We start from the raw sequence: 14,046 nt of genomic DNA, 5'->3' as shown, positions 1-14,046 counted from the left end.
GACCTAGCTTAGATGGCTTGCTGATCAGAACTTGACTAGAGGAAGATAAAGAAGTTTGATACAGGAAGCTGGTGTAAATTGCTACAATTTGATGAACTTGCCCTATGCTTATAGATGTAGTTGCTAAAAACTCCAACCAAGAGGGAAGGAGTCTTCACATCAAGAATCAAGCATATTCACTTACATAATGGCTATCTAAAATGGGGGGCTATAAAGGAACAAAGTAGCTGGCTTATAAGTTTTCAAGAGTATGCTTAGTTTCAGAATGAGAGGAGTAAAGGAGAATCCATATTGAACAGTTGGCCTCTTGTATAGATGGATCTGGTAAAAGGAGGAGGATGGGGATAGAATTTTTTTGATTCAAAAGTGAGTAACTGTTGTCATGAATAATTGCAATGGTCACAACTGTAGAGATAGAAGGGGAGTAGTTAATCTTTCATTTCAGGAACAGAGGACCCTAGGACCATCAAGAGGGAAGAACATGAGCAGAGTATGGGATCGATCCTAACTAGAGAAGCAGCAACCACAGAGATGGAGGCAGAGGTGATGACATGGAGAGCAGCTGAGGACTCTAGATCCATGGAATGAGAAAGGCTGTGTGCTTGTGGCCAGGAGGCTGGCTTGTAAAAATGTGTCCTTTGGTTGTTTAAATGAATATATATTTTCTGTGTTTTGTGTACATCAAAAAAAAAAGAGGGACTAGAGTTGTAAATACTGTTAACTGGTGGTGCATGGAGGGGATTGTAATCATTGCAATGAAACAAGATACAGCTGGTTGAGTGCAAAACTGACGATCTGTCCTGTAAACTCTTACTTAATTCACAATAAAAGCTTTAAAAAAAATTTTTTTAAAACCTTGTATGGAATAGTAAATATTAGTTTATCACTAAAAAGTGACTAATACAAAAAAAGAAAACTTAAAGAAAGTACTTTATTTTCCAATTATGATTTAAATAAAAACATATTTTTTTCTGCAACACTTTAAACAAAATACTGAAACAGCTTCTTTGTAATTTTTCTCATAATTCACTAAATATATACATACATATGAATGGGATTCAAAAAGTTTGTGGAACAAATGTTATTAAAAGATAATGGAATTTCCCATGAACTTTTTGAATCCATCTCATATATATTTATAAGTGCATATATACATTTACACAAATAATTGCTGTTGTTGTTGAGTGACGTCACAGCAGCCTTGTATAGAGTTTCCAAGGAGCAGTTGGTGAGTTTGAGCCACTGACCTTATGGTTCACACAGACCTTGCAGTCTAGTGCTTTATCCTATAGTGCCACATCAGGACTCACATATATAAACATTATATACAGTATTTATAAAGCACATTTACAAATCTATTTATATACAATAATGTACATGTATAAGGAGACTTGGTAGCATAGTGGGCTAACTGCAAAGTCAACAGTTCGAGTCTACTAGGCACTCCAAGGGCTAAAGATGAGATTTTCTGCACCTATAAAGACTTATAGTCTTGGAAACAATACAGGGTCACTATAATTTGGAACTGACTCAATAGCACATAGCCAGTCAATGTACATGTATATATTGTTGATACTAAAATACTATTATGAAGTTTCATTTAAGTATAATAGAGAAATATTTAAAGGCACATACGTTATATAATGGATATCATTTTAAATACCTTTTATTATTGTAAGGTTTATTTTCACAAATTTCAGGTGACAAGTAGTATGGGGTCCCTATGCAAGTGCGAGCCAGCTCTACAGTACTAGAACAAAAAGAAAATTATTATAAAAGCTTCAGATATTGAAGAGATATTAGAAGATATACATCGTTATGTGTCAAAATTTAACTAAAGTCATTGCAAGTACGCAAAGTTTATAACGTATATATTACCTGTTAAGAACTCTGGCAATTCCAAAATCCCCAAGTTGTACTGTTCCATCTTTGGTTAAAAATATGTTCTGTAAAACAGAAATAAATACAGTCCAGTTTTGAGTCAACAACTTTTTTCATGAAAATGAATCCAGTTTAAAAGATATTCACATTCAAATAATGAATTTAAACACCTAATTTTTACCATCTATAAAAATTAACTCAAAATAGATCATACCTCAATGTAAGAACCAAAACTATAAAACTTATGGAAAAAAGCATAAGAGTAAATCTTTATGACCTTACGTTAGGCAATGGTTCTTAAATGTATCACTAAAAGCATAAGTAACAAAAGAAAACAACTGGACTTCATTAAAATAAAGAAGGTTTTTATATCAAGGACATCATCAAGAAAGTGAAAAAAAAAAAACTGAATGGGAGAAGAAAATATGTACAAATTACATATCTAAAAATATTTAGAATTGATAAGGAACTCACAACTTAACAATAAGAAAGACAAATAATCCAAATTAAAAATGGACAAAGGCATATTTTGTATGATTCCATTTCTTATAGCATTCGGTAAGGACTGCACCTTAATGTAAAGAAAAGAAAACTCCTCACCACTGGACTCGTAAATAACATCATGATAAATAGAAAAAGATTGATTGAAGTTGTCAAAAACTTCATTTTGATTGGATCCACCATCAACTCTCATGGAACCAGCAGCCAAGAAATCAAACAATGAATTGAATTAGACAAATCTGCTGCACAAGACTTCTTTAAAGTGTTCAAAAGCAAAGATGTCAGTCTGAGGACTAAGGTGTGCCTGACCCAGGCCATGGTATTTTCAATAGTCTCATATACATGTGAAAGTTGGACAGTGAATAAGGAAGACAGTATAAGAATTGATGCTTTTGAATTAATGGTGTTGGAGAATATTAAAGATACCACAGACTGCTGGAAGAATAACCAAATCCGTATTGGAGGAGTACAACCAAGATGGCCAGGATTGAGGATTCATCTCTCATACTCTGGATATATTATCTAGAGAGACTAGTCACTGGAAAACAACATCATGCTAGGTAAAGTGCAGAATCAGGGAAAAACAAGGAGACCTCCAAGGAGATGGATTGGCACAGTGGCAGCAGCAATGGGCTCTAGTGTAGTAGCAATTGTAAGGATGGTACAGGACCACGCAGTGTTTCATTCTGTTGTACAAAGGGTTGCTATGAGTCAGTACCAACTTGACAGCACCTAAAAACAACAACAGCAATGCAAATCCACCGAGACAGAAAGTAGAAAAGAGGGTGCCAAGGTCTAGAGGAGGAGAAAATGGGGGTGACTGCTTATTGGACACAAGGTTTCTTCATAGAATCATGAAAATGCTCTGGAATTAAAAAGCTGTGGTGCTTTCAAAACTCTTATTAATATATTAAAAATCACCAAAATGTATATTTTAAATAAGTGAATTTTATAGCATGTGAAATATATCTGTATATAGCTTTTTAAAATATAAAATTAGATCTCCTTCCTCCAAAATCAAACTACATACATTTCTAACTAGTTTAAATGTAATAAATTAACCTTAAATTTTCCAAAAATTTATTCAAATATTCTGCATTCATAAATAGAGAACTTCAGTGCTTTATAGAACAATAGGAGCCAGTAATATGTGGAGTAACAAAAACTAAACTCAGTATCACTGAGGAGTATTACGTCAGAGACATGCTTAATGCCAAAAATACAAAAAGTGGAGTTGACTAAGATGGAGGAAGATGCAATGAAATAGAGGTACAAAAGTTAGGGTTTGGGAGTTACCAAATAGTCTTTTTCATTCCCATTCTTCATCCTAGAGTCATGGCTTTATAGGAACTTGCAAACCTAAGAAAATACGTAAGCATACACGAAGCCTTGACACCCTAGGAACTGAGAGGATCCACGAGAGGCAACCATAAAACTTCTGCAAAGCTGGGTGAACCACAAACAAAACATCTCACACAAAAAGAGCTTGTTTAAAAAAAAAAAAAAATCTAATATACATGAAGACATTTAATTTGAACAAAAACAGCCAATAAAATCAACAAATCTGAACAAGAATACACTGAAGATAAAATTAATTTTTTTTAAATCCAAGAAAAATTAAAATACATATGGTTACAAAATTACAAAAGAGATAAAGGGAAGGAATATCCTCTTTTTAAAAAAAGAAATCATTAAACAAAAAACATGCATAAATAAGAAATAAGAAACATGGAGTCTGGTGAAAAGAGATGGGGATAAGATTCCTATGATTCAATAGTGAATAACTGTTATGACTAATTGCAAATGTCACAATTGTAAAGGTAGAAGTTTTGTAACAGAAACAGGGAAGTGGTTATCTTACAGTCCAGAAACAGAGGACCCTAGGACCATCAAAGGAGAAGAGCACAAGCAGAATGCGGGAACCTATCCAGAGAACCAGTGACGCCAGAGATGGAGGCAGAGATGGGGACATGGAGCGAGGGAGCAGCTGAGGACTCTAGACTCAAGGAAAGAGAGGGACTGAGAGCTGGTGTCCAGGAGACAGACTTGCAGAACCCTTTAGAGGCATAAATTATTATATATGCCTGAGTATTTTTTTGTTTTATAAAAAAAAAAAAAAGCTAAAGTGAATAGAGAGAAATACTGTTACATGGAAGGGATTATAATCATTGTAAATGAAATAAAGTGTATGATTTGCTGAATGTAAAACTGATGATCTGCAAAAACATTTTAAAAATGAAATGACTAGTCACTAAACCAGAAAACTAGTATTTAAAAAAAAAAAAAAAAGAAATATGGAGGGAAAAAAATAACTGGAAATTGTGAAGAGAAAAAACATTCATTACAATAAAAAAAATTAGGTGGAATAAAATATGAATTTACACAAAATTGAACAGGGATTTAGTATAAAAGGCAAGTTGAGGAATTCATGTAAAATGCAACAGAGACAAAAAAATAAAGTATGGAAGAACAAATGAGATACTTGAAGGGATAGATCAAGAAGTTCCAACAAGTCTAAAAGTCAATCCAGAAAAAGACCAAGGTTGAGACAAAGAAGCAATATTTGAAAAGATATAGCTGAACATTTTCCATAAATAAGGACACATACATTTCCAGATCAAAAGAACAGTATAATGAAAGATAACTGAATTTCACCAAGTCACAATACTGGAAAAAAGGATGTTATAATGGTTGCCAATTTCTAAAACAGCAGTATCAGAAGCCAGAAGACAAATAAACAACAATTTTTAAATTCTGTAAATTTTAAAAAATGCCTAACCTAGACGATTATATGCAAATTACCATTAAAGTGAATAAATGGAATAAAGACATCTTCAGACAAGTAAAATCTCAAAACCTCAAAATCTTGGAGTGTATTAAATACATACATTTTTCATTTCAACCTTTTCATCATAAGGGAGCAATAAATCAAGAAAGAGAAAGATATGAGAAGAAAACAGAAGACCTAACATAGGATACAGAGACACAGATGATTTCTACGATTGTAATGAAATGGGGGAAATAAAGAACAAAAGACTTTTGTGGCTCAAGACAGTGCAGACCCCATGTCCCTACCTATTTAGAAGTTATTAGTAATAAAATAAGTATACCTGTGATTTTATGTCTCGATGAAGAATTTTCCTATCATGTACATGTTTCAGGGCCAAACATATCTGTACAAACCAGTCCAAAATCTAGAGGGGGGAAATCAGAGTTGTCATTTCCTTTAAAATTTACATTCGTAGCAAAGTAGTCCTTCCTTGACCATTAAATCATTCATAAATATTTGGGTTTGAGGGGAGGTAAGTGCTTTAAAGAACTTCTGGTGTGGCGCTGTAGAATCAGCAATGGGCTGCGAACCATAAGTGCAGCAGTTCAAACCCACCAGCTACTCCTCAGAAACTCTATACAGGGTGGTTATGAGTCAGAACTAACTCAATGGCACTAACAACATATGCTTTAAAACATGTTTAGGTCAAAATTTATGTTTCATTTACAGCCATTAACATAAAATAGACAGAGTCCTGGTGGCACTGTGGCTAAGTGCTCAGCTTCTAAGCAAAGGGTCAGAAGTTCAAACCCACGAGCTGTTCCACAGGATAAAGATGTAGCAGTCTGCTTCCATAAAGAATAACCTTAACAGACAGTTCTACTCTATGCTATAAGATCACAGATTTGGGACCAACTTGACAGCAAGAGTTTTTGTTGATTTGGGAGGGGAGGGGGAAGCGGTGAACATTAAATGGAGTCCTGGTGTGGTGCTTGTAGCACTTGACAGCAAGGTTGGTTTGAACCACAAGGTCGGTGGCTCAAACTTATCAGCTTCTCCTCAGAAACTCTACACAGGGTCGCTATGAGTCGAAACCAACACAACCAACACAACGGCACTTAATAACAACAAAAACATTAGTCTTTTAAGCCAAATGTCACTTTATATGTGCAGTGCAAACTCTAACTCTAAATATAAGACACCGTTATAAGACACTGTTAGTGAAGCATCACTTAAAAAATCAGAATAATTACAGAAAGAAACTTAAAAAATAGAAAACAAAGAATTTATATTTAGTACTATGACCATTTAGTAGTATGACTGCTGGTGACACGTAATTTTACGTATATTGTTGTTGTCAGGTGCCATCGAGTCGGAACCGACTCATAGCGACCCCACGCACAGCAGAACGAAACAATGTCCGATCCTGGGTCAACCTCACTACCACTGCCACACTTGAGTCCATCAATGATGTCACCTGGCTGATCCATCTCGTTGGGGGTCTTCCTCTTTTTCTCTGACCCTCCACCTTACCCAGCATGACATCCTTCTCCAGCGACTGTTCCCTCCGGACAATGTGTCCAAAGTATGAGAGACGAAGCTTAGCCATCCTGGCCTCCAAGGAGCACTCTGGCTGCACTTCTTCCAAAACAGATCTATTGGTTCTTTTGGCAGTCCATGGCACTTCCAGTATTCTCCTCCAACACCACAACTCAAAGGCATCAATTCTTCTATGATCTCCTTATTCACTGTCCAGCTTTCACATCCATATGAGGTTATTGAAAATACCATGGCTTGGGTCAGACACACCTTAATCCTCAAGCTGACATCTCTGCTCTTCAATACTTCAAAAAGTTCCTGTGCAGCAGATTTGCCCAAAGCAATATGTCGTCTGATCTCTTGACTGCTGCTTCCGCGAGTGTTGATAATTGATCCAAAAAGAATGAAGTCCTTAACAACTTCAATCTTTTATCCACTGATAAGAATGTTGTTTATTGGTCCAGTGGTGAGGATTTTTGTCTTCTTGACCATATATTTTCTATAATTTGTTAAAAACAAATATAGAAATCTCAAGAGAAAAAATTAGGCTAGAAATTTTAAATGCATCTCTGCCTTTTTTTCTCCTTGTGTATTAATCATAACTCTGGAGTTGGTCATTTGTAAGTAAAAAGGCTCAATTTGAACCTAACTCCTAACCTAGGGAATAAAGTAAAAATACTCCGTAGATGATCTTTTCAATATCAAATGAGAACAAAGGCCATTCGAGGGTCTAGGGGAATGCAACCAGTTCATCTCACTGTTTACTACTGCCTGAAAGTCACAGACTTGGTCAAGTTCCTTAGTAACTCGTAGATCCAAGGAGTAAGTAGGATGTTTTTCTTTGAATGGCCTTGTTTCATTTCAAGTAGATTGAAATAATATCCTTATTTAGGCTAATAAAACTTTGTTATTTAAAACAGTAGGAAAAGACCAAATACTATGATAATCTCAGAGATGGAAAAAATTATGTAAGATCTCTTAATTTCTAGAATGACAAGATACATACACATACATGCACACATATGTATCATTACATAGTAAAATATTTTGCTTTATTTGTTTTTGTTAAGTGCCATCTAGTCAGTTCTGACTTATAGAGACCCTGTAGAGGGTTTCTGAAGAACGGCTGGTGAATTTGAACCTCCAACCTTGGGGTTCAAATCGACCTTGCAGTCCAGAGGATTATCCAACAAAACCACACCAGGAATCCATTTTGTCCTATAGTAGAACCAGTACCAATGTACTTTATCGTGGAAGGTCAAAGCATTTAATAGCAAATGCAGTGAAAATAGCACAAGCAATAATAAAGTGCTAAAAAAAAAACACAGCACTTTATAGACTAATACATTATTATTTGACCTCCACTACAAACATGAAGTAGGCCATATGGTAGGTACATCCCTATTAAAAACAAAAATCATATCAGAACAGTTAAGTAACTTGTTAATAATCACTATTCTCATAAATAGCAGAACAAGGATCAGTCCAACTCCTCTTACTCCAAGTTCTGCACGCTTCATATTGCAGTTAACTGTGGAAATAGGAGGTAAATAACATTTTATAAATACAGTATTACACTAGTTGTGGTGGTGATGTGCTGTCAAGTCGGTACCGCCTCTCAGCAATCCTGTACAGGGTTTCCAAGGCTGTAAATCTTTACAGAAGCAAAAAGTATCATCTTATCTCCTGTGGAGCAGCTGGGAAATTCAAACCACTGACCTTGCAGTTAGCCGTCCAATGGCTCTGTAATTTTACACTTTGTTGTGGCTGTTAAGTGCCAAAGAGTTGACTGCAACTCATAACAACCTGTAAAGAATTTCCAAGGAATGGCTGGCTGGTGGGTTTGAACCACTGACCTTGTGATTCATACCAACCTTGTAGTCCAGTGTTTATCCTACAGCACCACACCAGGACTCCTAATTTTATACTAGGGAATACTTAAAATATAATTTAATATCTCACTTTACCATATTTTCAAGTTGCTGCTAAGAACATAAAATTTACTGTCTTTATAGTTGCATCAGCTAATGCTAAGTGTGACAACATGGTGCGTCTCATAGACTCAGCTTTTACTGAAAGTCTAAGAAGGCATGCTTAAACACTTTCTCTTCTATTATAATCTAGTTGGAGAAACAAATCTACTGTGAAAATATCAGGAACAATTAAGATAGATACATGTTTCAGCAAAAAACAAGTGTAGGTTTGTTAACTATGGAGCATCATGTAGCAGTTAGAAGCAATACATATTTTTTATATATAATTTATATAAGATTTTATATATAACTTATATATATATAAAATCTTTTCCACAAACTTTTTGAATGCCCCTTATGAATTCTTTATCTGTTTATATATATATAATATATATATATATAAAGTAAAACATATGGATCAGGAAACAGTATTTAAGGAAAACGTAAAATGAATACAGCACAACATGTGAACATTTAAAAGTATGCAAACAATGACAGCCATTTTGCAAAAATGCATATGCATATTCATTTAACATACTGGTATGGTTGCTATGGAAGGAAGGAAATGAGAAATGAGGTATGAAGATACCACGGAAAAAGAAATGAGAACATACAGGTTTTGCTGAAACAGAATAATGCAAGGAGCCCTGTGCTGCAGTGCTAAAGTCCTTGGCTGCCAACTGAAAGGCTGGTGGCTAAAGGCACCAGTTGCTCTGTGGGAGAAAACTGTGGCAGTCTGCTTCTGTAAAGACGTGCCTTGGAAACTCTATGAGGCAGTTCTACTGTGCCCTGAAGGACTACTATGAATCAGAATCGACATAACAGCAACACTCTTGATTCTGGGTTTTAGAATGTCATGTAGCTATTAAAACTAAAATTGTTGGGGAACAAAAACCCCAATATAATTAATCTATGTGGACTGACAATGTAAAGAAGGTAAAGATATATTTTTAAGTGAGACAAGCAAGATACAGCATGATATGCATCAATATACCATTTCTAATGTTGTTGTTGTTAAGTGCTATCGAGTCGATTCCGACCCATAACGACACTGTATAGGGTTTCTGAGGAGCAGCTGGTGAGCTTGAAACACCTACCTTGTAGTTCAAATGGCTTTGCAGTCTGGTGCATTAACCCACAGTGCCATACTATTTATAATGCATGTGTGTAAATTTTATATGTGTACATGTGAAAGTGTGTGAAACAAATTCTAGAAGAATACACCAACTAAAACAGTTGCAATATAAGATGGGCTGATGGGGAGTTATTTTCATTTCTGAACTTTTTATATTAAATTTGCAAAACCAAAAATTTACAAACTTTGTAATCAGACAAAACTAGGTTCAAATATTGTAATACGGGGCAAGTTACTTAAGCTCTTACATGAGAGGGCTTCTAAAAATTCATGGAAATTTTTTACTATCTTTTCCACAAACTTTTTGAATGCCTCTTATGAATTCTTTATCTGTTAAATAAGAGAAAGTATACTACTTAATTGGAGTCCTGGTGTGGCACTGTGGGTTAATGTGCCAGACTGCAAAGCTGTTTGAACTGCAAGGTTGGTGGTTCAAGCTCACCAGCTGCTCCTTGGAAACCCTATACAGGGTTACTATGGGTTGGAACCAACTCGATGGCAATTAACAACAACAACAACATACTACTTAACTGGATTATAAAAATTAAAGGAGAAAACAAATCTAACACACCTAGCACAGTACCCCCACCAACTCACTTCTCTACAAAAGTATGCTGTTAAAATGAAGAAGGAGTGATTGCTGTTGTTGCTAAATGCCACTGAATCAGATCCAACTCATAGCGACCCCTGTATAGGGTTTCCAAGAAGCAGCTGGTGATTTTGAACCACCGACCTTGTGGGTCATACCAACCTTACAGTGGAGTACTTACCCTACAGCAAATAAAATAGTATTTTGGAGAAGAAAATATCTGGAATACTGGAACAGTTATAGAAATTTTTTTAAAAGGCTGAGTCTTAAAACTTTTTTATTTTTAAAATAAAGGTAGGCTATTTATAGAAGGGAGTCCTGGTGTGGCATTGTGGGCTAATGCGTCAGATTGCAAAGTTGTTTGAACTGCAAGGTCAGTGAGTGGTTCAAGCTCACCAGCTGCTCCTTGGAAACCCTATACAGGGTCCCTATGGGTCGCAATCGACTCAACAGCACTTAACAACAACAACAATTTATAGTAGAGTTGGGAGAACACATTATCAAAATATAAACAGTAGTAAGTGTACAAAAAAATAATGAGCTATTCTAATGAAATGAGTGGCCCAGCACCTAACACAAAGTATATGCTCAGTAAATATCCACTACATAAATGAAAAAAACATGGTGTGTTTTAGGGAATGGAATAACTGAAAAAAGTAAGGTTATTTAGGATCTCTGGAAATCAAACAGAGATGATTCAATTTAAGGCAGTTACCAATGCAAGACTTTTAGAGTTGGAGTTAACTGGTAGGCACATTTTTAGGCAGACATGGTCTATTAGCAGTAAATCAGATTGACAACATATAGATTTACCAGTGTAAGGCAGTAATTTGGGTATAGATATAAACATACACAACATATAAAACTCGTTTGTAACCCATTATCTTCCAGCTGATTCTGACTCACAGCAACCGTACAGGACAAAGAAGAACTACCCTATGTTGTTTCCAAAGCGATAAAAGCTGTACAGAAGCAGACTGCCACTTCTTCTCCCAGAGAACAGCTGGTGGGTTCGAACCACTAACCTTTGGACTAGCACCCAAGATTTTAACTACTGTGCTACAAGAGCTCCTTACACAACAAAGACATAAAGTATATTAAAAACATAACAAAATTACTACTCTGAAAATAAGACAGGAAGCTGAAAGCAGAAGTGAATGAGAACAGAAATATGACTAATAAAATATCAGTTAAGATAGTGATGTTGTTGATATGCCCTTGTAATTACAACTAGCATTTGCAGTTAAAAATAAATATATACATAAGCTTGCAATGAGTTTCATTTTTAACTACTTCTTAATAACATTAATAAGTAGAAGTCTATCTCCTACATAACTTACTTGATCCTCTTGAAATAAAATGCCTTTCTGAGCATTTATTCGTTTAAACAGATCTCCTCCTTCACAATAATCCATTATTATGTAGAGAGAGCCATTTTCTATAAAATATAAACATAACATTCCACTTTTTAAAAATGTTTTATCAAAGTCATGGCTATATTAAAAGTACTTAAGCATCCACTAAAAAGTAGCAGCTAAATGATAACAAAAAAGCAAAACTACACTCAAAAGAATTAGGTTGCAAAGACAAGCTATATTAGTCAACCAGATTACACAATGACTTAGATTAACAAGCAACTGTGACTACATTTACCAAGAATATACCATCCAATTAGGTAGTGGTATTGTCTACACAACCTGAACCTCCCTAAAACATAGAAAAGCAAATAAATGTACTTGATTTCATTTAATATATTTCTTTTTAAATCCTGCATAAAATTATGTTTTCCTACCTATTTTTCAGAGATAGGTTATTTTCAGGTTTTTAAATCCTGGTGTGGCACTGTAGGATACACACTGAACTGCATATTCAGCTGAACAGCGATTCAAATGTACCAGTGAATCCTCAGAAACCCTACACAGGGTTGCTATGAGTTGGGCCAGACTCAATGGCACTTAACAACAACAATTATTTTTTATGCAAGCGCAGTAGTAGGTGCTATGATAAACTCTGGATTCAATACAGTCTCGTAGAGGTTTCTTTTTTCCCTTTCTATACCTGTACAAAATCTGTGAACAAATATGAGTTGTGACACTCTCCTATTCACCTTTATCTTTCAGTCCACAGAGAAAAGAACTTCCACACCTCTTCCCTGGGGTATAATAGGATGAGAACACTTCTTTCTTCATCCTCTTAAGAAAAGCAGTTGACATCACATATAACATCTACTGACTCACTACTTAGTAGTGGGACTACTGCAACTAAAAGGCCAGTTTTCCCAGTTCTCACTTCTTTTACTACCTGCACTCATAGCCTTTATCTCCTTCCTATTTTCAACAGTACACATTTTCTTGTCCCTTGTTTAGTGGTTTTGTCTTCTTACAGTTCATTAACACCTTCTGATATATAGTTTCTAATGTGCCATAGATTAGGAACCTATGTTGTTGTTGTTCTTATGTGCCATGAAGTCAGTTCCTACTCATAGAGACCTGTACAGGGTTTCCGAGGCTATATATCTTTACAGGAGTAGAAAGCCTCATCTTTCTCTTCAAACTGCTGACCCTGAGGTTAGCAGCTCAATTCGTAACCACTACGTTACTCATAGCATATCATACTGAAGCAAAATATTCTTTTCTTCCTGAGAATATATTCATATTATATGGCTTAACGGATTAAGATATCTTTTGGACTCTCTTGAAAAATTTATCTGACCTTCAAATGATTCTCTATACTGGACAATATTTGGATGCTTCATGTTTGCCAACACTTCAACTTCTCTCCTTGATTCTTCCCTTTCTTTACTGGACATCTTCAATGGGAGAGGGGGAAGAAAAAGTTATTAAACAATCAACACATAACTTAAAAGCCCATTAAAATGGTTAAGTAACCAATACCAACAAGCATAATCCAAAACAAAAAAATATATTTAAAAAGTAAAAAATAAATTGAATGTACAAGTATAAACATTTTCAAATGTCCAAACTAGATTAAATTATAAAATAATAAGCACTGCATTTTGTAAACACAAGCATACGTATTTTGTAAAAGCATTATCCTAGAAAATATCTGAAAGAATACATAAGCTAATCTGAAATTCATAGCTCTCTCTAGAATTATAGTGATCTTGCACTTTAGGTTACACATTGCTATGTATTCTTTATTATATAAACAATGAGCCTTGCTATAACCAGACTATTACTTGCATAACCAGATTAAAAATATGAATCAAACCATCTCAGTATGATGATGAAAGAAAAAAAATAAACAAAAAGAGGAAAAGTATACTAAAAAAAGGAATGAAAACTTACTCTTGAAATGTTAATTTCCTTGATAACATATTGTTTGCCATCTTCTTTAGATTTAACAAGAACCGCTTTTCCAAAAGAACCTTCTCCAATCTTTTGTAGTCTAACATACTTCTCCATGGTTCTTATTCTAAGGCATCCTTATAGATGTACTAGATATAAAATAATAATAAAGTATGTCTTACAATGTTATAATAAAATTTTATAATGTTTAATACAAATTCTAATTCCTTCATATTGCGAACTTTTTAAAAAATGATACTTAAAATATTTACTGAAAGTTAAGCTTTACCTCATGCAATCTAGTTATAGCTAAAGAAGAGAAAACCAAAGTGTCAATTCAACATTTTAAG

At 34.8% G+C, this 14,046-nt stretch overlaps 1 protein-coding gene across 1 annotated transcript in view; it reads right to left on the bottom strand.

The window, feature by feature from the left end:
- LOC102829195 (serine/threonine-protein kinase Nek1-like) overlaps positions 1-13,813 on the bottom strand; it is a 277,499-nt gene extending 263,686 nt beyond the window's left edge. Inside the window, 6 exon segments of the mRNA XM_006864548.1 lie at positions 1,664-1,750; positions 1,879-1,946; positions 5,493-5,576; positions 11,729-11,826; positions 13,101-13,197; positions 13,697-13,813. Of these exon segments, the coding sequence (XP_006864610.1) occupies positions 1,664-1,750; positions 1,879-1,946; positions 5,493-5,576; positions 11,729-11,826; positions 13,101-13,197; positions 13,697-13,813 (551 nt within the window).
- Between the last annotated feature and the right edge of the window lie 233 nt (positions 13,814-14,046).

Source organism: Chrysochloris asiatica, unplaced genomic scaffold (genome assembly GCF_000296735.1).
Source record: "Chrysochloris asiatica unplaced genomic scaffold, ChrAsi1.0 scaffold00066, whole genome shotgun sequence".
In the NCBI taxonomy this organism is placed as follows: domain Eukaryota; kingdom Metazoa; phylum Chordata; class Mammalia; order Afrosoricida; family Chrysochloridae; genus Chrysochloris; species Chrysochloris asiatica.
The sequence above is the reverse complement of the archived record's forward strand: the minus strand, read 5'-3'. Positions and strand labels throughout refer to the sequence as shown.